Genomic DNA, 24,703 nt, shown 5'->3' on the forward strand with positions numbered 1-24,703 from the left:
CCTGTAGAGTGCAGTATAGTCGCCCTATAACAGGGGTACTGAATTAAAATGGAGGTCCGGTTGGTAACATTTTCTTCCTGCAGAAGTACGAATCTCATCTTTCTTCTATGACTCGGGTCCTTCACATCACAGCCCCCTTTAGATCAGTGCCCTCAGTCCCCTCTTTCCCATCAAACCCCCCCCAACATTACAGCCCCACTTTCACCACAGGCCCCCTTGCAATCACAGCCCCCCATATCACAGCTCCCCGCTCTTACATCACAGCACACCAGTCCCACATCACAGCCCCCCAGATCACAGCTCCCCCCTCTCACATTACAATCCCCGCATATCACAGCTCCCCGCTCTTACATCACAGCTCCCCCCCCCTCACATCACAGCCCCCCATATCACAGCTCGCCCCTCCCATATCACAGCCCCCCATATCACAGCTCGCCCCTCCCACATCACAGCCCCCCATATCACAGCTCCCCCCTCCTACATCACAGCCCCCCATATCACAGCTCGCCCCTCCCACATCACAGCCCCCCATATCACAGCTCCCCCCTCCCACATCACAGCTCACCCCTCCCACATCACAGCCCCCCATATCACAGCTCGCCCCTCCCACATCACAGCCCCCCATATCACAGCTCGCCCCTCTCCCATCACAGCCCCCTCATATCACAGCTCCCCCCTCCCACATCACAGCCCCCTCATATCACAGCTCCCCCCCTCACATCACAGCCCCCTCATATCACAGCTCCCCCTCCCACATCACAGCCCCCCAACTCACATCACAGCCTTCTCATATCACAGCTCCCCCCTCTCACATTACAGCCCCTCATATCACAGCTCCCCCCTTTTATACCAGAGCCCCCCCATATCACAGCTCCCCCTCTCACATCACAGCTCACCCCTCCCACATCACAGCCCCCCCTCTCACATCACAGCTCACCCCTCCCACATCACAGCCTGCAGATCACAGCTCCCCCCTCTCACATTACAGCCCCCTCATATCACAGCTCCCCCATATCACAGCTCCCCCATATCACAGCTCCCCCCTCTCACATCACAGCCCCCCCATATCACAGCTCCCCATCTCACATCACAGCCCCCCCATATTACAGCTCCCCGTCTCACATCACAGCCCCCCCATATCACAGCTCCCCATCTCACATCACAGCCCCCCCATATTACAGCTCCCCCCTCTCACATCACAGCCCCCCCATATCACAGCTCCCCCCTCTCACACTACAGCCCCCCCATATCACAGCTCCCCGTCTCACATCACAGCCCCCCCATATTACAGCTCCCCGTCTCACATCACAGCCCCCCCATATTACAGCTCCCCGTCTCACATCACAGCCCCCCCATATTACAGCTCCCTGTCTCACATCACAGCTCCCCTGGTGGAGAGTAAGGAAACCAGTGGCCATGACTGCGCCCTAGGCGGCTGCCTAGTTCCTCTGCTGGTAGGTCCGGCCCCGGGTGTATCCTCCTCGCTGCTCTGAACGAATGACTGTTGAAGTCCCAGAATCTCGTGGGAGGAGACATCCCGCAGGGACGGTTGGGTAGGAGGAGCTTGCTGCAGGAGACTGCTAGAGACTGGAGTTACACAAAACTGCTAGAGATCACTGCTGACTGCTGGGGCCCAAGGGCCACATGAGATGCACCAAAGGGCCACACGCAGCACTTGAGCCGCAGGTTGGGCACCAAGGGTTCTAAATCGTCTATTAGGATTTGAATTGTCAGCTCCATGGCCGAGCACCCGGGCCTCTATGGCTGGATGAGGTTTACTAAATAGAAATCTCTGTTTTTTCAGCTCTTTCCAGCTCCTCTTCAGACTTTGTCTAAGAAAATCGTCCAATCCAGGATCAACAGCAGCGCAGTGGGCGTGGTCATCATCATCCTTGTCTTCCTCTCCTCTTTCGTTAACATGGTAATGCCGATCCTCCGTGACTTGGAGGTGAAATACGTCTGTTTCTGTAAACTCCTCCCATATCCTCTAAGCCCCTCCCCCCACACTCTCTATACCATAAGCTCCTCCCAAACGGTTTACTTTTGTCCCCTCCCCCTTTTTTGATCAGTTCATGTGCAGCAAGAAGACCCTGAAGGACTGCCTGGCCGCCGAGTACAACGTCACCCCGGCCAACGTCACCCCCTGCTGGGTCAGGACCTCCGCCCACAATTACAGCCTGGCCACTGACAGCGGATTCTGCGGAGACTCCACCCCAAACTGCAACTTCCCGGAGGTAGGTGTAGCCTAGATCTTCCTGTTCTGGCTCCGCCCTCTGAGTAGAGGAATGGCGCAAACGCTGGTGGTGGAGGTGTTCGAAGGGGACCTGTCACCGGATTGTTCAGTACGGCCAAACTCCCTTCCATCTGAAATCCGGCTTGTGAAAGATCGGACATGTGCGTTTCCTTTCATCCCGATTCGATGTTCGGACATATTTTTCATTATTTGGAGAATCAGGTATATCCGAGTTGCTGAATCCAAAATAATGGAATTGGGGCGAAATTTTACTCAAATTTAAATCCGGTTCAAAAATGGGAAAAAAAATACAACATAATAAAGTAGAAAAGAAAAACATGTAGAGCAGCATATAAAAGAATAGAATAGCATAGAAAAAAACAACAGAATAGAATGAAACACAATATAACTGTCTTCCTAAAATAAATTTGTATTCAAATAGAATAGATTAGAATAGAATAGAAAGATTGGAACTGTCTTCCGAAATGTGAATTTCCAATAGGATACATTCGACTTTCAATAAAATAGATAAGAATAGAATAGAAAAAAAACAGAATAGAAAGAATATAACTGTCTGCTAAAATTCGAATTTCCAAATATACAGAGATGGGGGGGAGAGTACACAGGGGGTATATACAGAGATGGGGGGTGGAGAGTACACGGGGGGTACATACAGAGATGGGGGGGTGGGGTGCACACGGGGGGTACATACAGAGATGGGGGGGTGGGGTGCACACGGGGGGTACATACAGAGATGGGGGGGTGGGGTGCACACGGGGGTACATACAGAGATGGGGGGTGGAGAGCACACGGGGGGTACATACAGAGATGGGGGGGTGGGGTGCACACGGGGGTACATACAGAGATGGGGGGTGGAGAGCACACGGGGGGTACATACAGAGATGGGGGTGGAGAGTACACGGGGGGTACATACAGAGATGGGGGGGTGGGGTGCACACGGGGGGTACATACAGAGATGGGGGGGTGGGGTGCACACGGGGGGTATGTACAGAGATGGGGGGTGGAGAGCACACAGGGGGTATATACAGAGATGGGGGTGGGAAGTACACAGGGGGGTACATACAGAGATGGGGGGGTGGGGAGCACACGGGGGGTATATACAGAGATGGGGGTGGGAAGTACACAGGGGGGTATATACAGAGATGGGGGTGGGAAGTACACAGGGGGGTATATACAGAGATGGGGGGTGGGAAGTACACAGGGGGGTATATACAGAGATGGGGGGGTGGGGAGCACACGGGGGGTATATACAGAGATGGGGGTGGGAAGTACACAGGGGGGTATATACAGAGATGGGGGGTGGGAAGTACACAGGGGGGTATATACAGAGATGGAGGGGTGGGAAGTACACGGGGGGTATATACAGAGATGGGGGGTTGGGAAGTACATGGGGGGTATATACAGAGATGGGGTGGTGGGGAGTACACGGGGGTATATACAGAGATGGGGGGCTGGGAAGTACATTGGTGGTATATACAGTGATGAATATATTTAAATTTGAATAGATTAGAATAGGAAAGAATAGAAAGAATAGAATTGTCTTCCGAAATTCAAATAGAATACATTAGAATACAATAGGAAAGAACAGAATAGAATAGAATTGTCTTCTGAAATACTAATTTTGAATAGAATACATTCAAATCTGAATTGAATAGATTGGAATAAGAAAGAATAGAACAGAAAAAATATAACTGTCTTCCGAAATTCAAATAAAATAGATTCAAGTTCGGAAAAAATAGATTAGAACAGGAAAGAATAGAATAGAGAGAAGATAATTGTCTTCGAAATTCGAACAGAATAGATTAAAATGGGAAAGAATTGAATAGATAGAATATAATTGTCTTCCGAAATGCGAATAGAATACGTTTCGCTGACCTTCCTGATCAGAACGCACCGGGTGATCGTAATGAGCCCGACCCGCCCACCCAGAATCGGTCCGCCCACCCAGAATCGGTCCGCCCACCCAGAATCGGTCCGCCCACCCAGAATCGGTCCGCCCCACCCAGAATCGGTCCTCCCCACCCAGAATCGGTCCTCCCCACCCAGAATCGGTCCTCCCCACCCTGAATCGGTCCGCCCCACCCTGAATCGGTCTGCCCCACCCAGAATTGGTCTGCCCCACCCACCCAGAATCAGTCCGCCCACCCAGAATCAGTCTGCCCCGCCCACCCAGAATCAGTCCGCCCCGTCCACCCAGAATCAGTCCGCCCACTCAGAATCAGTCCACTGAGGACACATCTGGTGAATTAAAATCGCAGAGTCACCCAGATTTTGGCCACGATTCCAAGTTGCTCTGCAGTAGTGGCAGCAATCTTCGTGCGGTTTGGCCGCAATTGCTGTGCAATTTGTTTGTTGTGCGACAATCGCCGCAAAGCCGCGCCGGTAATCAACGTCAATGTCCCCCAAACACGCCGGGTGCATTCTGCCACTATTGCAGTGCGGTTTGGAATCGCGGGGAGAATCGCAACGACTCTGTCAGGGACCCCAAATCACCAAATGTCAGCGAGGAGTAAGAGAGATTCTATGGTAATCCGTGTTCAGGAGATGATATTGCTGGGATGCCAGGATGTTGTGGGCAGCCTGACCGAGGGTCCAGGTCAGTGGTCTCCAAACTGCCGCCCTTCAGACATTATTCCTCCCACTGACACCAATGATGGGGCACTATTCCTGCCACTGACACCAATGATGGAGCGCTATTCCTGCCACTGACACCAATGATGGGGCGCTATTCCTGCCACTGACACCAATGATGGGGCGCTATTCCTCCCACTGACACCAATGATGGGGCGCTATTCCTCACACTGACACCAATGATGGGGCGCTATTCCTCCCACTGACACCAATGATGGGGCGCTATTCCTCCACTGACACCAATGACGGGGTGCTATTCCTCCCACTGACACCAATGACGGGGCGCTATTCCTGCCACTGACACCAATGATGGGGCACTATTCCTCCCACTGACACCAATGATGGGGCGCTATTCCTCCCACTGACACCAATGATGGGGCGCTATTCCTCCCACTGACACCAATGATGGGGCGCTATTCCTCCCACTGACACCAATGATGGGCCGCTATTCCTCCCACTGACACCAATGATGGGGCGCTATTCCTCCCACTGACACCAATGATGGGGCGCTATTCCTCCCACTGACACCAATGATGGGGCGCTATTCCTCCCACTGACACCAATGATGGGGCGCTATTCCTGCCACTGACACCAATGACGGGGCGCTATTCCTCCACTGACACCAATGACGGGGCGCTATTCCTCCCACTGACACCAATGACGGGGCGCTATACCTCCCACTGACACCAATGACGGGGCGCTATTCCTCCACTGACACCAATGACGGGGCACTATTCCTCCCACTGATACCAATGATGGGGCGCTATTCCTCCCACTGACACCAATGATGGGGCACTATTCCTCCCACTGACACCAATGATGGGGCGCTATTCCTCCCACTGACACCAATGATGGGGCGCTATTCCTCCCACTGACACCAATGATGGGCCGCTATTCCTCCCACTGACACCAATGATGGGGCGCTATTCCTCCCACTGACACCAATGATGGGGCGCTATTCCTCCCACTGACACCAATGATGGGGCGCTATTCCTCCCACTGACACCAATGATGGGGCGCTATTCCTGCCACTGACACCAATGACGGGGCGCTATTCCTCCACTGACACCAATGACGGGGCGCTATTCCTCCCACTGACACCAATGACGGGGCGCTATACCTCCCACTGACACCAATGACGGGGCGCTATTCCTCCCACTGACACCAATGACGGGGCGCTATTCCTCCCACTGACACCAATGATGGGGCACTATTGCTCCCACTGACACCAATGACGGGGCGCTATTGCTCCCACTGACACCAATGACGGGGCACTATTCCTCCCACTGACACCAATGATGGGGCACTATTCCTCCCACTGACACCAATGACGGGGCACTATTCCTCCCACTGACACCAATGATGGGGCACTATTCCTCCCACTGACACCAATGATGGGGTATGGTTTACTCCCACTGGCCTCAGCCCCCCCCCCCCCCAAACTCTGAAGGCCAGTTAACTGGCCCTTTGTTTAGGAGGTCTGGAGTCCCCTGGCCTAGGTAGTCCTGAGTGTCCATCATCGCTCTTCAGGACAGTCCCGGTCCCTCTGTCAGGACACAGCTTAGGGGTGCGGACAGTTGCAGACCTCCCCCCCCCCATATAATACATGTAGCGGATATGTAGCGGATGTGTAGCGGATGTGTAGCCGGAGTCTCCATGGATTCTGTGTTTCTTTGCAGTACTTCACCTGCTGCATCTTGCTCAGCCTCCTCGCCTGCTCCGTCTTTCTTCAGATCAGCAGCATCGGGAAACTGGTTCTGATGTTCGTCATCGACTTTGTCTACGTGATTGTTGTGGAGGTCCCGCAGGTGGCGCTGTTTGACAACGCAGACCTGCTGGTGGCAGCCAATCAGATGTAAGTAAGGAAAAAAATAACATTTTCACCCCCATAGTGCGTCCAATAGGTGAAGAGTGTGGGGGGGTTGGATCCTCTGTCAGGATCTGATGGGGGGCGGGGTTTAGTGTGCCCTCCCCCGGCATTTTTGTTCAATTTCTTTTTTTTCTTTTTGTGCTAAATTCAACCTTTTCCAGAAAATATTCCGTGCCCCCCCCCCTGACATGAACAATGTGTGCAGCTTTGTACAATGGGGGGGGGTCTGAAATTACGGTCTGAATCGCACATCGCAAATCGCACATTTGTGTGATCCTTCATATCACCCCCCCCTCATCAAAATCCCAGTCTCACATCCATGTCCTCCATTGCATATCACCCCCCCCCTTTACATCACAGCCCCCCCCCATCAAAATCCCAGTCTCACATCCGTGTCCTCCATTGCATATCACCCCCCCCTTTACATCACAGCCCCCCCCATCATAATCTCAGTCTCACATCCGTGTCCTCCATTGCATATCATCCCCCCTTTACATCACAGCCCCCCCCCATCAAAATCCTAGTCTCACATCCGTGTCCTCCATTGCATATCACCCCCCCCTTTACATCACAGCCCCCCCCCATCATAATCCCAGTCTCATATCTGTGTCCTCCATTGCATATCACCCCCCCCTTTACATCACAGCCCCCCACTTCACATCACATTTTCCCCTTCACAAATATGCCCTCCGCCCCCCTTCACATGGATCACCCCCCCCCCCACACACACAGTGGTATCCTCTGTCCCCCCTTCACATCAATCACACACACCCCCCCCCCACAATGGTGCCATCTGTCCCTCTTCAACTTGACCCCCCATAGTGGTGTCTACTGCCCCCCTCACATGACCCCCCCTTTACATCACAGCCTCCAACTTCATATCACAGTTCCCCTTCACCTCCCCCAGCCTTGTCCTCTGCCCCCCTTCACATTGATCACCCCTTCCCCTCACAATGGTATCCTCTGCCCCTTCATATCCATTGAACCCCCCCCCCCCCCATAGTGGTGTCTTCTGCCCTCTTTCACATTAATGACAACGCCCCCCCCCCTTACATCACAGCCCCCAACTTCATATCACAGTTCCCCTTCACCTCCCCCAGCCCTGTTCTCTGCCCCCCTTCACATCACCCCCCCCCCCCCCCCACCACCACCACCACTCTCCTACCTTTCTCGGGTACACAGAGCGGAGAGTGGGATCCGGGGGGGGGGGGGGTTTAGCCGGGTTTCTGAGGGCCTCGAATAGTGTGCAGGTGAACCAATACAGTTATTGATCATTTTCCAAAGCTGCACAGATTTCCAATATATTTCCCGGGGGGGGGGGGGGTCCCGGGGGGGGGGGATCCCGAACTGCAAAGACTATTTTCTGGAAAAGGTGGACTTGTGCTTGAAGTCCGTAAGGTTTGCACTGAGCGTCCTCCCCCCCTGCTGGACGAGGTGCGTTCTGGTGCACCACAAAACACCACAACACCCGCCAGGCGCCATTTTATTTATTTATTTCAGGTACTTATGTAGCGCCATCAATTCACGCCGCGCTTTACGTATATATTGTACATTCACATCAGTCCCCGCCCCCGAGGAGCGTACAATCTAAGGTCCCTAACTCACATACACATACAAGGAACAATGTAGACAGGAGCCAATTCACCTACCAGCATGTCTTTGGAGTGTGGGAGGAAACCAGAGTACCCGGAGCAAACCCACGCAGGCACAGGGAGAACATGCAAACTCCAGGCAGGAGGTGCGGTGGTTGGGATTTGAACCAACGACCCGAGTACTGGCAGGTGCTGACCATTAAGATGCAGAAAGGAGAGATTTTTGGCCATGACTAGACACGTGCGGTTCATTTTGTTCTGAATCGCATTTGGAACAAATTTTTTCCTCATTCGGATGTATCCGAATAACAAATTACAAAACTAATTTAAACGAATCCGAAATAACGAAACTAAATTCAGACGAAATTCGATTAGAAAACGAATTTGAAAACAAATTCGCAATCGAAAACAAAATTAAAAAAAACCAATTCGAATTCAAAAACAAAATCGAACAAACAATCGAAAACAAATTGAAAGCGGAGCTCCACCCAAAAGGGGAAGTTCCGCTTTAAGGACTGGTCCCCCGCTCCCTGTTTATTTTTCACATTTTGTTTTTAGAATTCAGTTGAAAACTTTTCGATATTTGTTGAATCAATTTTGAATACGACTGACTTTTTGGAATTTGGTCTAAATGTTTTCGAATCGAATTAGAATACGAATGACCAAAACGAATCCCGTAAACGCATTGAACAAATTTACCGAACCCGACTACACGAAATTTGTTAAGATTTCGAAACAAAAAAATTTTTTTTGTTTTGCACAGGTCTCGCCATGACTGTATATTGAAAAAGAAAGACCGAGCGATGAAAATATATAAAATCGATGTGTGCGGTATTTACAGTGGGGATGGAAAGTTTGGGCACCCCAGCTAAACATTTGTATTAATGTGCATAAAGGAGCCAAGGAAAGATGGAAAAATCTCCAAAAGGCATCAAATTACAGATTAGACATTCTTATAATATGTCAACAAAAGTTAGATTTTATTTCCATCATTTACACTTTCAAAATAACAGAAAACAAAAAAATGGCGTCTGCAAAAGTTTGGGCCCCCTGCAGAGTTAATATCTTGTACTGCCCCCTTTGCCAAGTATCACGGCTTGTAAACGCTTTTTGTAGCCAGCCAAGAGTCTTTCAGTTCTTGTTTGAGGTATCTTTGCCCATTCTTCCTTACAAAAGTCTTCCAGTTCTTTGAGATTTCTGGGCTGTCTGTCACGCACGGCTCTTTTAAGGTCTATCCATAGATTTTCAATGATGTTGAGGTCAGGAGATTGTGAAGGCCATGGCAAAACCTTCAGTTTACGCCTCTTGATGTAATCCCCCGTGGATTTCCAGGTGTGTTTAGGATCATTATCCATTTGTAGAAGCCATCCTCTCTTTAACTTCAGCTTTTTCACAGATGGCATCAAGTTATCATCCAAAATTTGCTGAAATTTTATTGAATCCATTTTTCCTTCTACTCGTGAGATGTTCCCTGTGCCACTGGCTGCAACACAACCCCAAAGCATGATTGATCCAACCCCATGCTTCACAGTTGGACAGAGGTTCTTTTCATTCAATTCTGTGACCCTTCTTCTCCAAACGTACCTTTGCTCATTCCGGCCAAAAAGTTCAATTTTAACCTCATCGGTCCACAGAACTTGTTTCCAAAATGCATCAGGCTTGTCTATATGTTCATTTGCAAAGTTCAAACGATGATTTTTGTGGTGAGGACGTAGAAGAGGTTTTCTTCTGATGACTCTTCCATGAAGACCATATTTGTACAAGTATCTCTTTATAGTGGAATAGTGACCACAACTCCAGTGTCTGCCAGATCTTTCTGGAGGGATCGTGCAGTCAAACGTGGGTTTTGAATTGTTTTTCTCACAATCCTGCGAGCTGTTCTGTCTGATATTTTTCTTGGTCTTCCAGATCTTGCTTTAACTTTCTGTTCCTGATGACTGCCATTTCTTAATGACATTCCGAACAGAGGATATTGACATCTGAAAACGCTTTGCTATCTTCTTATAGCCTTCTCCAGCTTTGTGAGCGTCAACTATTTTCAGTTTCAGTTTTCTAGACAGCTGCTTAGAAGAACCCATGGTGCTGATTGTTGGGGCAAGGTCAGATGAGTCTGGGCATTTAAAACCTTTGAGATTGACATCACCTGGTCTTCCCAGACGATGATTGAGAACAATCCATGACACTGGCAGGTCTCAGCTTTGCAAAGGGGGCAGTACAAGATATTAACTCTGCAGGGGGCCCAAACTTTTGCAGACGCCATTTTTTTTGTTTTCTGTTATTTTGAAAGTGTAAATGATGGAAATAAAATCTAACTTTTGTTGACATATTATAAGAATGTCTAATCTGTAATTTGATGCCTTTTGGAGATTTTTCCATCTTTCCTTGGCTTCTTTATGCACATTAATACACATTTTTAGCTGGGGTGCCCAAACTTTCGGTCCCCACTGTAGCTTGTGCAAGGCCCACTGCGCGTGGACGTGTTTTGACGGCACAGACTGTACATGTGTTCCATGCGTCCCAGTGCAGTCCTATCGATGTCAATTGGAATGCAGTCGCTGCGCCTATTAGGACATCTGTGTGGGTGGCCCCTATACACAGGGTGAGTTCGGGGGGGACACACAACCGCATGGATTCCAAACTTGGAGCACGGCTGAGTCTGAGCACCTCCTGCATTCCAATTGACATGGATGGGACTGCCTGCATAGGGATGTATGGAACATCTGTATATCCTGTGCGGACCCTCACAGGGGTGTATTCTTGAGTACAGGGGTGGACTGACAACTCATGCGGCCCCCGGGCAATAGGGGGATCATGGGGCCCCTGTGTCCTTGCCCAAACTCAAAAAAGCCTATGAAAAAAGGTACCAGGGGCATCTCATGGGGCCTCCTACTGACCCCGGGCCCTCAGGCACTGTCCGAGTTTCCAAATGGTCAGTCCGCCCCTGCTTGAGTACGAACAAGTGAACAAGGCCAAAAAAAATGGTATTGGCATTGAACGATCGATTCTGATAAATGATTTCGAATACATTTCAAGATCAAACCAATAAGGAGCCACAAGTTTCCAAAAGCGGTCCTACAGCGCCATCTACTGTCCAGATTGCAGAATGCACTGTGATGACATTTCTTCTTTTTTTTTTTTTTTTCAGTGGGTCCAGCAACTCAACAGAACCCTGGTAAGAAAATCCAGATTTCCTTTTACTTGTTTGCGATTTATAAAGAAATCTGGTTAAAGTGTAACTCCGAAAAAAAAAAACCTCCCCCTCTGGGTGATTGATGTACATTGCAGGGATTTTAACACACTTTGTTGCAGATTCCAACCTTTTTGTTTCTCTGAAGAAAGAGATGGATGTGTAAAAAAAAAAAAAAAAAAAAAAAAGAAGCGAATTATCCATTAGCACCTGCAGGGCTCTAATGAGGAAAGTGGCAGGGTCTGCATCCCCTTTTAGATGGGATTATTCTTCAGGTGCAATGACATTTTTGTGTTGCAGGGGGTGCCTGAAATCTGACTTGTATCGAAGGCCGGCCGTTCACGGGTCGAATTCCAAATGCATTTTCTTTTTAGAAAATTGAAACTAAGAATTATCGATCGAATTTCACACCATTAGTGGGTCTGGGCATCGGACGATTTTCATGCGCCCATCGAATTTGAGCGATGGGGCGTGTTGGAAATTTTTTGACAGTCGAACGAATTTCTAATCAATGATGGGAGAATCGTGCGAGAAATATAATCGAAAGCGAAATGAGCGTGAGACGTGGAATGAAAAGAATATTCCCGGCCAGGAAAATTCTTTTCTGTAGCAACATGGGGCGGACTGACAACTCATGGGGCCCCCGGGCAATATGGGATCATGGGGCCCCTGTGTCCTCACCCAAAAAAGCCTATAATCAATGGTGGCTCCATCCGATTACAAAATGTGCAAAATTTTTGATTTTCTAAAGAAAATTAGTTCAGAATTCGACCCGTGTACGGCTTTCCTAATGCAGGCCATAGACGGTTCGTTTATTGGACGATTGTTTGTTTGATGATGTTGCCACCAATGAGTGCGAAAATCGGCCATTTTTCACAAATTTTCCAGCATGACCGATAAAAGAAATGAGGAGGAACCGCGAAAATCGGCCGATGCCATCGCCCCACTAACAGTGCGAAAATCTGCCGATGCCATCGCTCCACTAACAGTGCGAAAATCTGCCGATGCCATCGCCCCACTAACAGTGCGAAAATCTGCCGATGCCATCGCTCCACTAACAGTGCGAAAATCTGCCGATGCCATCGCTCCACTAACAGTGCGAAAATCTGCCGATGCCATCGCTCCACTAACAGTGCGAAAATCTGCCGATGCCATCGCGCCACTAACAGTGCGAAAATCTGCCGATGCCATCGCTCCACTAACAGTGCGAAAATCTGCCGATGCCATCGCTCCACTAACAGTGCGAAAATCTGCCGATGACTTCACCCCACTAACAGTGTGAAAATCAGCCGATGACATCACCCCACTAACAGTGCGAAAATCAGCCGATGACTTCACCCCACTAACAGTGCGAAAATCTGCCGATGCCATCGCGCCACTAACAGTGCGAAAATCTGCCGATGCCATCGCTCCACTAACAGTGCGAAAATCTGCCGATGCCATCGCGCCACTAACAGTGCGAAAATCTGCCGATGCCATCGCTCCACTAACAGTGCGAAAATCTGCCGATGCCATCGCTCCACTAACAGTGCGAAAATCTGCCGATGACTTCACCCCACTAACAGTGTGAAAATCAGCCGATGACTTCACCCCACTAACAGTGTGAAAATCAGCCGATGACATCACCCCACTAACAGTGCGAAAATCAGCCGATGACTTCACCCCACTAACAGTGCGAAAATCAGCCGATGCCATCGCTCCACTAACAGTGCGAAAATCTGCCGATGCCATCGCCCCACTAACAGTGCGAAAATCTGCCGATGACATCACCCCACTAACAGTGCGAAAATCAGCCGATGACATCACCCCACTAACAGTGCGAAAATCTGCCGATGCCATCGCTCCACTAACAGTGCGAAAATCAGCCGATGACATCACCCCACTAACAGTGCGAAAATCAGCCGATGCCATCGCCCACTAACAGTGCGAAAATCAGCCGATGCCATCACCCCACTAACAGTGCGAAAATCAGCCGATGCCATCGCTCCACTAACAGTGCGAAAATCTGCCGATGCCATCGCCCCACTAACAGTGCGAAAATCAGCCGATGCCATCGCCCCACTAACAGTGCGAAAATCAGCCGATGACATCGCCCCACTAACAGTGCGAAAATCAGCCGATGACATCACCCCACTAACAGTGCGAAAATCTGCCGATGCCATCGCCCCACTAACAGTGCGAAAATCTGCCGATGCCATCGCCCCACTAACAGTGCGAAAATCTGCCGATGCCATCGCCCCACTAACAGTGCGAAAATCAGCCGATGACATCACCCCGCTAACAGTGCGAAAATCTGCCGATGCCATCGCCCCGCTAACAGTGCGAAAATCTGCCGATGCCATCGCCCCACTAACAGTGCGAAAATCAGCCGATGACATCACCCCACTAACAGTGCGAAAATCTGCCGATGCTCAGATAGAGGTCTGGTATAGATTTATGGGGACACCACACCTTTTTTTTTTTGTGTGTGGGGTCCCCCCCTCCCTTCCATACCAAGCCCTACGGGTCTGGTATGGCCTTTGAAGGGAACCCCCACGCCAAAATTAAAAACAAAAAACATAAGCTGTGGGGGGCCCCCCTAAAAGTCTATACCAGACCTCTATCTGAGCATGCAGCCTGGCAGGTCAGGGAAGGGAGGGGAACGAGCAAGCACCCCCCCCCCCCAAACCATACCAGGCCACATGCCCTCAACATGGGGGGATGCTACGTACAGAGTGCAGAGTTCAGGTACGCGCTACGTACAGAGTGCAGAGTTCAGGAGTGTGCTACATACAGAGTGCAGAGTTCAGGGGTGTGCTGCATACAGAGTGCAGAGTTCAGGAGTGCGCTGCATACAGAGTGCAGAGTTCAGGGGTGTGCTACATACAGAGTGCAGAGTTCAGGGGTGTGCTGCATACAGAGTGCAGAGTTCAGGAGTGCGCTACGTACAGAGTGCAGAGTTCAGGGGTGCGCTGCATACAGAGTGCAGAGTTCAGGAGTGCGCTGCATACAGAGTGCAGAGTTCAGGGGTGTGCTACATACAGAGTGCAGAGTTCAGGAGTGCGCTGCATACAGAGTGCAGAGTTCAGGGGTGTGCTACATACAGAGTGCAGAGTTCAGGAGTGTGCTACATACAGAGTGCAGAGTTCAGGAGTGCGCTGCATACAGAGTGCAGAGTTCAGGAGGGTGCTACGTACAGAGTGCAGAGTTCAGGAGTGTGCTACATACAGAGTGCAGAGTTCAGGGGTGCGCTGCATACAGAGTGCAGAGTTCAGGAGTGCGCTACGTACAGAGTGCAGAGTTCAGGAGTGCGCTGCGTACAGAGTGCAGAGTTCAGGGGTGCGCTGCGTACAGAGTGCAGAGTTCAGGGGTGCGCTGCGTACAGAGTGCAGAGTTCAGGGGTGCGCTACGTACAGAGTGCAGAGTTCAGGAGTGCGCTGCGTACAGAGTGCAGAGTTCAGGAGTGGACTGCATACAGAGTGCAGAGTTCAGGGGTGCGCTGCGTACAGAGTGCAGAGTTCAGGAGTGGACTGCATACAGAGTGCAGAGTTCAGGGGTGCACTACATACAGAGTGCAGAGTTCAGGGGTGCACTACATACAGAGTGCAGAGTTCAGGGGTGCGCTGCGTACAGAGTGCAATGTTCAGGAGTGCGCTACGTACAGAGTGCAGAGTTCAGGAGTGCGCTACGTACAGAGTGTAGAGTTCAGGAGTGCGCTACGTACAGAGTGTAGAGTTCAGGAGGGTGCTACGTACAGAGTGTAGAGTTCAGGAGTGCGCTACGTACAGAGTGTAGAGTTCAGGGGTGCGCTACGTACAGAGTGCAGAGTTCAGGTACGCGCTACGTACAGAGTGCAGAGTTCCCGAGTGCACTACATACAGAGTGCAGAGTTCAGGAGTGCGCTGCATACAGAGTGTAGAGTTCAGGAGTGCGCTATGTACAGAGTGCAGAGTTCCCGAGTGCACTACATACAGAGTGCAGAGTTCAGGAGTGCGCTATGTACAGAGTGCAGAGTTCCCGAGTGCACTACATACAGAGTGCAGAGTTCAGGAGTGCGCTACGTACAGAGTGCAGAGTTCAGGAGTGCACTACGTACAGAGTGCAGAGTGCAGAGTTCAGGAGTGCGCTATGTACGGAGTGCAGAGTTCAGGAGTGCGCTATGTACAGAGTGCAGAGTTCAGGAGTGCGCTACGTGCAGAGTGCAGAGTTCCCGAGTGCACTACATACAGAGTGCAGAGTTCAGGAGTGCGCTGCATACAGAGTGCAGAGTTCAGGGGTGCGCTGCATACAGAGTGCAGAGTTCAGGGGTGCGCTGCATACAGAGTGCAGAGTGCAGAGTTCAGGGGTGCGCTATGTACAGAGTGCAGAGTTCAGCTGAATTTCGTTCTGTGCACAGTATGCGCAGTTTCCAAAATCATATATATCCCCCTCCTAGTTAGGTTTCTAGGTAAATTCAGTTTTGGCTCCACCGTGGTTTTTGTTTGTCTTGGTCTGCTCAGGGTTCCTGGGTGGAGCGCTTGATTGCTTCCCCCTGCCTGTGGGAGAAGCTTCCAGAACATTGGGAAGGAGCTTCAAATGATCAGATGAATATTTATCATACCCTGGCCAATCCCTGGAAGGAGGCATCCAGAAGGTGGTTGGAGAGGTGATAAATATCCCTGAGCAGACTGTTCTTTTCTGATCAGGGAGGGTTCCAGTATTCCTGGGCTGCTCCTCCTAGGGCAGAGGTGTCAAACTGGTGGCCCTCCAGCTGTTACGAAACTACAAGTCCCATCATGCCTCTGCCTTTGAAAGTCATGTAACTCAATCTTGCAATGCCTCATGGGACTAGTTTGGCAACAGCTGGAGGGCTGCCAGTTTGACACCCGTGCCCTAGGGGAAGGATCACTGAGACAAGAGACTCCAGATTGGACCTCAGTGGTTGCTGGGCTGAGGGACTGAAGAGAGCTGCTGAAGTGGGATGCCTACTGAAGGAAACGGTTTCAGAGGCAAGGTCTCTGGAGGAGAATTGTGTCCATACCCTCACCAAGGATCCACCAAGGATCAGAGGCAAGGTCTCTGGAGGAGAATTCTGTCCATACCCTCATCAAGGATCCACCTGCGGATCAGAGGCAAGGTCTCTGGAGGAGAATTCTGTCCATACCCTCATCAAGGATCCACCAAGGATCAGAGGCAAGGTCTCTGGAGGAGAATTCTGTCCATACCCTCATCAAGGATCCACCTGCGGATCAGAGGCAAGGTCTCTGGAGGAGAATTCTGTCCATACCCTCACCAAGGATCCACCTGTGGATCAGAGGCAAGGTCTCTGGAGGAGAATTCTGTCCATACCCTCACCAAGGATCCACCAAGGATCAGAGGCAAGGTCTCTGGAGGAGAATTCTGTCCATACCCTCACCAAGGATCCACCAAGGATCAGAGGCAAGGTCTCTGAAGAATTCTGTCCATACCCTCATCAAGGATCCACCAAGGATCAGAGGCAAGGTCTCTGGAGGAGAATTCTGTCCATACCCTTACCAAGGATCCACCTGCGGATCAGAGGCAAGGTCTCTGGAGGAGAATTCTGTCCATACCCTCACCAAGGATCCACCAAGGATCAGAGGCAAGGTCTCTGGAGGAAAATTCTGTCCATACCCTCACCAAGGATCCACCTGCGGATCAGAGGCAAGGTCTCTGGAGGAGAATTGTGTCCATACCCTCATCAAGGATCCACCAAGGATCAGAGGCAAGGTCTCTGGAGGAGAATTCTGTCCATACCCTCATCAAGGATCCACCAAGGATCAGAGGCAAGGTCTCTGGAGGAGAATTGTGTCCATACCCTCATCAAGGATCCACCTGCGGATCAGAGGCAAGGTCTCTGGAGGAGAATTCTGTCCATACCCTCACCAAGGATCCACCAAGGATCAGAGGCAACATCTCTGAAGAATTCTGTCCATACCCTCACCAAGGATCCACCTGCAGAGGCCGGGTGGCAGACGGCTCCTGGGGCCACTGTGAGTAAAAGTCCTTTTGGAGACTGATAGCGATCCAGTTGCCCAAGACTGCCCATACGATACACAAATTCTTCTGCCCGAGAAGCTGCTAATGAGGGAGACTAGAGAAAAAGTTCATCCTTTTCCTGATGTTGATTGTTTTGGCGTGACCCAAGACCCCAAACCCCTCTCCTCCTGTCAGAGTTTTCTGCAGTAAATCCTAAAATGCCATCCCCGGCACTGAGTTTTAATTGTTGGTGTGCCGGAGAGGCTGGCGGCCTCTATAGGGGAAACCTGTCTATTACCTACAGCCCCTATGGGGGTGAGCACTACACATACTCTACTGTATAGACACGCAATTTTTTGTTCCTGCTGGTATGTGGAGAGTATCTTTGTTCCCCTAAAAGTAACCACTCCCCTTGCGTCTTTGCAGCACCATCGACAGAGTCGCGCTGAAGATCGCCACGCCGATCATAATCACGGTGTTCGTCCTGGCGCTGTATCTGCACGCTCAGCAGGTGGAGTCCACGGCCCGGCTGGACTTCCTATGGAAGCTTCAGGTACTTCACTGTGAGACCCCCAAATTGTTCCTGAGGATTCTGTAGGTTAGGGGGGGATAGGACTGAAATACCACCGACAGCCACACTGGAGGTGCCCAATAGCGCCTACTGCCTGTACCCCATTAGCGGCCACCCTGCAGACCAATAAGATTCCTGGTATGGGTTGTTGGGGTGCTCTCATTGGATTGTGGGGTGGTGGTGGAGACATGGATGACCCTGCAGAATAGTAGCGATAAAAGTTTCTGGTGGTGCCTGTTTTTTTAAATGGGTGAATTTTAAGAAAATGGAGAGTCTATGTAATGGAATAACCATGCCCCTCCCCCACTGGGCATTTAGGACACCAAAGGACGACCAACGACAAGGACACAGTGGCTCCTGTAGGGAACGATTGTGTTTTCAGGTCATATAATAATTGATTTCAGCAGCAGGCGGCGATGCTGAGCTAATCTGCACTTGCAGGTCCTTGACCAGGGGTGTCAAACTCAATTTCATCACGGGCCACATCAGCATTATGGTTGCCCCCACAGGGCCGGTGGTATCTCTCAGCAGCATTCAGGAGTGCGCTTCCTATAGAGTGCAGAGTTCAGGAGTATTCGGTGTGCAGAGTTCAGGTGTTCAAGGTGCACAGAATGCAGAGTTCAGTGTGGTATGCAAAGTACAAAGTGCAGAGTTCTGGAGTACACGACATACAGAGTGCAGAGTTCTGGAGTACACGACGTACATAGTGCAGAGTTCTGGAGTATGTGATGTACATAGTGCAGAGTTCTGGAGTATGTGATGTACATAGTGCAGAGTTCTGGAGTACACGACGTACAGAGTGCAGAGTTCTGGAGTACACGACGTACAGAGTGCAGAGTTCTGGAGTACACGACATACAGAGTGCAGAGTTCTGGAGTATGTGATGTACATAGTGCAGAGTTCTGGAGTACACGACGTACAGAGTGCAGTTCTGGAGTATTTGGCTTGCAGAGTTCGGGAGTGCGCTACATACAGAGTGCAGAGTTCAGAAGTACACCAAGTACACAGTGCAGGGTTTAGGGGTGCTCTATGTACACAGTGCAGGGTTTAGGGGTGCACTATGTACAGAGTGCAGGGTTTAGGGGTGCACTATGTACACAGTGCAGGGTTTAGGGGTGCACTATGTACACAGTGCAGGGTTTAGGGGTGCTCTATGTACACAGTGCAGGGTTTAGGGGTGCACTATGTACAGAGTGCAGGGTTTAGGGGTGCTCTATGTACACAGTGCAGGGTTTAGGGGTGCACTATGTACACAGTGCAGGGTTTAGGGGTGCTCTATGTACACAGTGCAGGGTTTAGGGGTGCACTATGTACAGAGTGCAGGGTTTAGGGGTGCTCTATGTACACAGTGCAGGGTTTAGGGGTGCTCTATGTACAGAGTGCAGGATTTAGGGGTGCACTATGTACACAGTGCAGGGTTTAGGGGTGCTCTATGTACACAGTGCAGGGTTTAGGGGTGCACTATGTACAGAGTGCAGGGTTTAGGGGTGCTCTATGTACACAGTGCAGGGTTTAGGGGTGCACTATGTACACAGTGCAGGGTTTAGGGGTGCACTATGTACAGAGTGCAGGGTTTAGGGGTGCTCTATGTACACAGTGCAGGGTTTAGGGGTGCTCTATGTACACAGTGCAGGGTTTAGGGGTGCACTATGTACAGAGTGCAGGGTTTAGGGGTGCACTATGTACACAGTGCAGGGTTTAGGGGTGCTCTATGTACACAGTGCAGGGTTTAGGGGTGCACTATGTACAGAGTGCAGGGTTTAGGGGTGCTCTATGTACACAGTGCAGGGTTTAGGGGTGCACTATGTACAGAGTGCAGGGTTTAGGGGTGCACTATGTACAGAGTGCAGGGTTTAGGGGTGCACTATGTACAGAGTGCAGGGTTTAGGGGTGCTACATCTAGAGTGCAAATTTTAGGTGCAGGGTTCAGCTCTCATTCACAAGCTGTCCTCCTCTCACTTCCACCCCTCCCCCTGGCTCTGACCTCTGCACCACTTTCCCCGATCCACCACCTCTGCACACAGCTCCACCACAGACCTCAACCACAAATCCCCCCCCCCCCCCACATCTCGCCTACCCAGTCCAACTGTGGTACCTCATGGCAGTGCAGGTGTCTCCACCTCTCTCCTCACTTGCAGGGAGACATTGGGAGAGCATCTGTCCCTGCCGTGAGTGCGTGTAGGGCAGGCAGGGATCTGTGAGAGCTGCGAGGGCCACATGAAATGGACTGGAGGGCCAGATTCGGCCCCTGAGCTTTGACACGTGTCCTAGACTGTCAGAGAAGTAGGACCGTGAGAGAGAGGGGCCCCTCTGTGCTCCGACATGGACAGATCAGTAGATGACATTTCAAGTTTTCCTAAAATATGACTGTAACATGGCGGACATATTTCTGTGCTGGTGCAGCTGCCGTTTGGCACGGAATACGGTGAGGACCTCCACGTGGTCCATTGTCCTCCATAGAAGGTCCATGAGGTTTGCGTGTTCTTCTGCTCTCACCTTCTGCCATTCTTCTCCTTGTAGGCCACGGAGGAGAAGGAGGAGATGGAGGAGCTCCAGGCCTACAACCGGCGTCTCCTCCATAATATTCTTCCCAAGGATGTGGCCGCCCACTTTCTGGCGCGGGAGAGGCGCAACGATGAGCTCTATTACCAGTCGTGTGAGTGCGTGGCGGTCATGTTCGCCTCCATTAGCAACTTCTCCGAGTTCTACGTGGAACTGGAAGCCAACAACGAGGGGGTGGAGTGTCTGCGGCTCCTCAACGAGATCATTGCCGACTTCGATGAGGTGAGGCCGGGCTCTCCGAATGTAACGTCCGTGTGAATGATGATTGGAGGAATACTTCTAGTGGGTGGAGATTATTCCCGGGTCAGTTGGGTGGTGGGACAATTCATAACGCAGATTTCCAGTTTATCTAAAAGGCAGATCTAGCCAAAAAGCTGGGGATCCCCCACGGCCACCATACAATATGGATGCCACCATAGAGTGACAACACGTCAGGGCTCTGTAGTTCTGCAGACCGTCTCACTGCCCCGCCTTCTTTCTGCAGTCTGGACTGTGGCAGATCACCATATTGGGGATGTTTCATAAATATTTGCAGGCCAAACAAAAATTCCCACGAGAGTCTCCCCTTATCTCAGGTTCCCCATCAGAGTTCCCCCCCTTACATCAGGTTCCCCATCAGAGTTCCCCCCCTTACATCAAGTTCCCCATCAGAGTTCCCCCCTTACATCAAGTTCCCCATCAGAGTTCCCCCCTTACATCAAGTTCCCCATCAGAGTTCCCCCCTTACATCAAGTTCCCCATCAGAGTTCACACCCCTCCTTACATCAGGTTCCCCATCAGAGTTCACCCCCCCCCCCTTACATCAGGTTCCCCATCAGAGTCCCCCCCTTACATCAGGTTCCCCATCAGAGTCCCCCCCTGCCATTGGCTTTGATTTAGGGAGACAAGCTGATGGGGACCTACATTTAAAGGGGTATTCTGATGGGGACCCTGATGCAAGGGGGGGACTCTAAATTTAGGTCCCCATCAGAGTGTCTCCTTAAATCAGAGTTCCCCCCCCCCCCTTATATCAGGGTCCACACCAGAGTCTCCCTTTACTTCCGGTTCCCCTTCAAGTGTGGGTCCCTATCAGGTACTTACATCAGGTTCTTCATATAAGCTCCCTTACATCAGGGTCCCCCTTTAAATATGGGTCCCCATCAGAGTTTTTCTTTAAATCAAAGGGGGACTCTGATGGGGAACCTGATGTAAGAAGGGACTCTGATTTAAAGAGACATGCTGATGGGGACCCACATTTAAAAGGGGAACTCTGTTGGCGGCCGTGATGTAAGGGGGAACGCTGATAGGAAACCTGATGCAAGGGGGCTTATATAAAGAACCTATTGTAAGAGGGGACTCTGATGGGACCGACATTAAAAGGGGGAATCTGATGGGGACCCTGATTTAAGGGGGCTTATATGAAGAACTTGATGTAAGGGAGGACTCTGATTTAAAGGGGTACTCTGATAGGGACCACATTTAAAGGGGAACCAGATGGAAGGGGGGACTCTGATGGGGAACCTGATGGAAGGGGGGACTCTGATGAAGAACCTGATGGAAGGGGGGACTTCGATTTAAGGAGACAGTCTCCCCTTGCATCAGGTTCCCTATCAGAGTCCCCCCTTACATCAGGGTCCTCATCAGAGTCCCCCTTTAAACGTGGTCTCTTTAATCAGAGTTCCCCCTTACATCAGGTTCTCAATCAGAGTATCCTTAAACCAGAGTCCCCCCTTATATCAGGTTCCCCATCAGAGCCCCTCGTACCCCACTGTGTTTTTTTTTTTTAATATAAAACATTATTTGACGGCAAATTAGTCACGGAGTCATTGACATAAAACATAAAAACCGGCGCAAACTGACCCGGCCAATCCTCCGCAGACAGAACGCCCCCCCCCCTCATGAAGGCACTAAGGGACACATGACACCTGGCTCAGTTCATACAGATAACCCGAATCTTCCAATGACCCCTCCCCCATTGACAGATCATCAGCGAGGACGAGTTCCGCCAGCTGGAGAAGATCAAGACGATCGGCAGCACCTACATGGCGGCTTCGGGACTCAACGATACGACTTACGACAAGGCGGGGAAAACGCACATCAAGGCGCTGGCCGATTATGCAATGAGGCTGATGGATCAGATGAAATACATCAACGAACATTCGTTCAACAACTTCAAGATGAAGATCGGTGAGTGTCCCTGCGGGAACCAATCAGGTGTAAGCGAGCTGAAGTCATACTGATGGAAAAAGAATTCTGGTTACTAAATGGGGGGGGGGGGGGTTGTTGGGTACTACACTCTAACCTTTGACCTTGGTTCTTCTAAACGATAATGACTTATAATGACATCAAAGTCATTGACTGACAGAGCATGCTGGGAGCTGTAGTTCCACGACGCATGCGGTCTGTGCAATCCGTATTTGTAGGATTACCCTTTGTTCTCTCGTGCGTGGCAGGGCTGAACATCGGACCGGTGGTAGCCGGGGTGATCGGGGCCAGAAAACCGCAGTATGATATTTGGGGGAACACCGTGAATGTGGCGAGTCGCATGGACAGCACCGGGGTGCCGGAGAGGATCCAGGTGAGCCGATTAGGACTTGCAGTAATACTATATGAAATATTGCATATTTACCACTTGCAGCCAGTAGGTGATGAACTCTGTGCATGAGCAGGAGGTTTCCAGAGGCTCTACACATACCTTGTATTTATTTCAATGAATACCAGGCGTTGTCTGATTGGACCAGGCGGAGAGGAGGGTTGATAATGTCATAATCTCCACCTGGTCCAATCACAGAATGCCTTGTATACTTAAATCGTGCCAAGCTGGCCCAATGTACATTTGCAAAAATAAATCTGGAGTTCAGCTTTAAATCCGGAACAGATTCATTAAATTCCCCCTTAGAGGCTGAGGACATAGTTACATAGTTAGTCTGGCTGAAAAAAAGACAAAACTCCATCAGTTCAACCATAGAAAAAAAAAAAACAAGTTATAATCCTACACCCACAGTGGATCCAGAGGAAGGCAAAAAAAACCCAGCAAAGCACGATCAATCTGCTCCTGCAGGGGAAAAATTCCTCCCTGATCCCCCGAGAGCCAATCGGATATTCCCTGGATCAACTTTCCCTATAAATGTTATATCCAGTTATATTCTGTGTATCCAAGAAAGAATCCAGGACTTTCCTACAGCAATCCACTGAGCTGGCCACACCCAACTCTGGAGGGAGACTATTCCACATTCTCACAGCTCTTACTGTGAAGAAACCTTTCCGTGTTTGGAGATGACATTTCTTTTCCTCCAGACGTAAAGAGCGCCCCCTTGTCCTCTGTGATGACCTCAGGGGGAATAACTACACCGAGTTCACTATATGAACCACTGATGTATTATACATGGAGATCATATCCCCCCTTATGTATTATACATGGAGATCATATCCCCCCCTTATGTATTATACATGGAGATCATATCCCCCCCTTATGTATTATACATGGAGATCATATCCCCCCCTTATGTATTATACATGGAGATCATATCCCCCCCTTATGTATTATACATGGAGATCATATCCCCCCCTTATGTATTATACATGGAGATCATATCCCCCCCTTATGTATTATACATGGAGATCATATCCCCCCTTATGTATTATACATGGTGATCATATCCCCCCCCTTATGTATTATACATGGAGATCATATCCCCCCCCTTATGTATTATACATGGTGATCATATCCCCCCCCTTATGTATTATACATGGTGATCATATCCCCCCTTATGTATTATACATGGAGATCATATCCCCCCCTTATGTATTATACATGGAGATCATATCCCCCCTTATGTATTATACATGGTGATCATATCCCCCCCCTTATGTATTATACATGGTGATCATATCCCCCCTTATGTATTATACATGGAGATCATATCCCCCCCTTATGTATTATACATGGAGATCATATCCCCCCTTATGTATTATACATGGAGATCATATCCCCCCCTTAATCTCCTCTTCTCAGTAGAGAATACATTCAGTTCCTCTAATCTTTCCTCAGAGCTGATCTCAGTTTGGTTGCCCTTCTCTATACTTTCTCCAGTTCCCCAAT

At 50.2% G+C, this 24,703-nt stretch overlaps 1 protein-coding gene across 1 annotated transcript in view; it reads left to right on the top strand.

Annotated features, from left to right (window-relative positions):
- The window catches only part of LOC149428323 (adenylate cyclase type 5-like), a 102,875-nt gene that overhangs the window by 73,983 nt on the left and 4,189 nt on the right, over window positions 1–24,703 (top strand). The window contains exons 13-20 of the mRNA XM_089667511.1: window positions 1,805–1,921; window positions 2,070–2,234; window positions 6,565–6,740; window positions 11,493–11,519; window positions 17,916–18,042; window positions 20,581–20,844; window positions 22,584–22,788; window positions 23,055–23,179. Of these exons, the coding sequence (XP_089523637.1) occupies window positions 1,805–1,921; window positions 2,070–2,234; window positions 6,565–6,740; window positions 11,493–11,519; window positions 17,916–18,042; window positions 20,581–20,844; window positions 22,584–22,788; window positions 23,055–23,179 (1,206 nt within the window). The remainder of the gene's footprint in view (window positions 1–1,804; window positions 1,922–2,069; window positions 2,235–6,564; window positions 6,741–11,492; window positions 11,520–17,915; window positions 18,043–20,580; window positions 20,845–22,583; window positions 22,789–23,054; window positions 23,180–24,703) is intronic.

Source organism: Staurois parvus, unplaced genomic scaffold (genome assembly GCF_062004578.1).
Source record: "Staurois parvus isolate SC_StPar_1 unplaced genomic scaffold, SC_StPar_1.0 ptg003312l, whole genome shotgun sequence".
Taxonomy (NCBI): Eukaryota; Metazoa; Chordata; class Amphibia; order Anura; family Ranidae; genus Staurois; species Staurois parvus.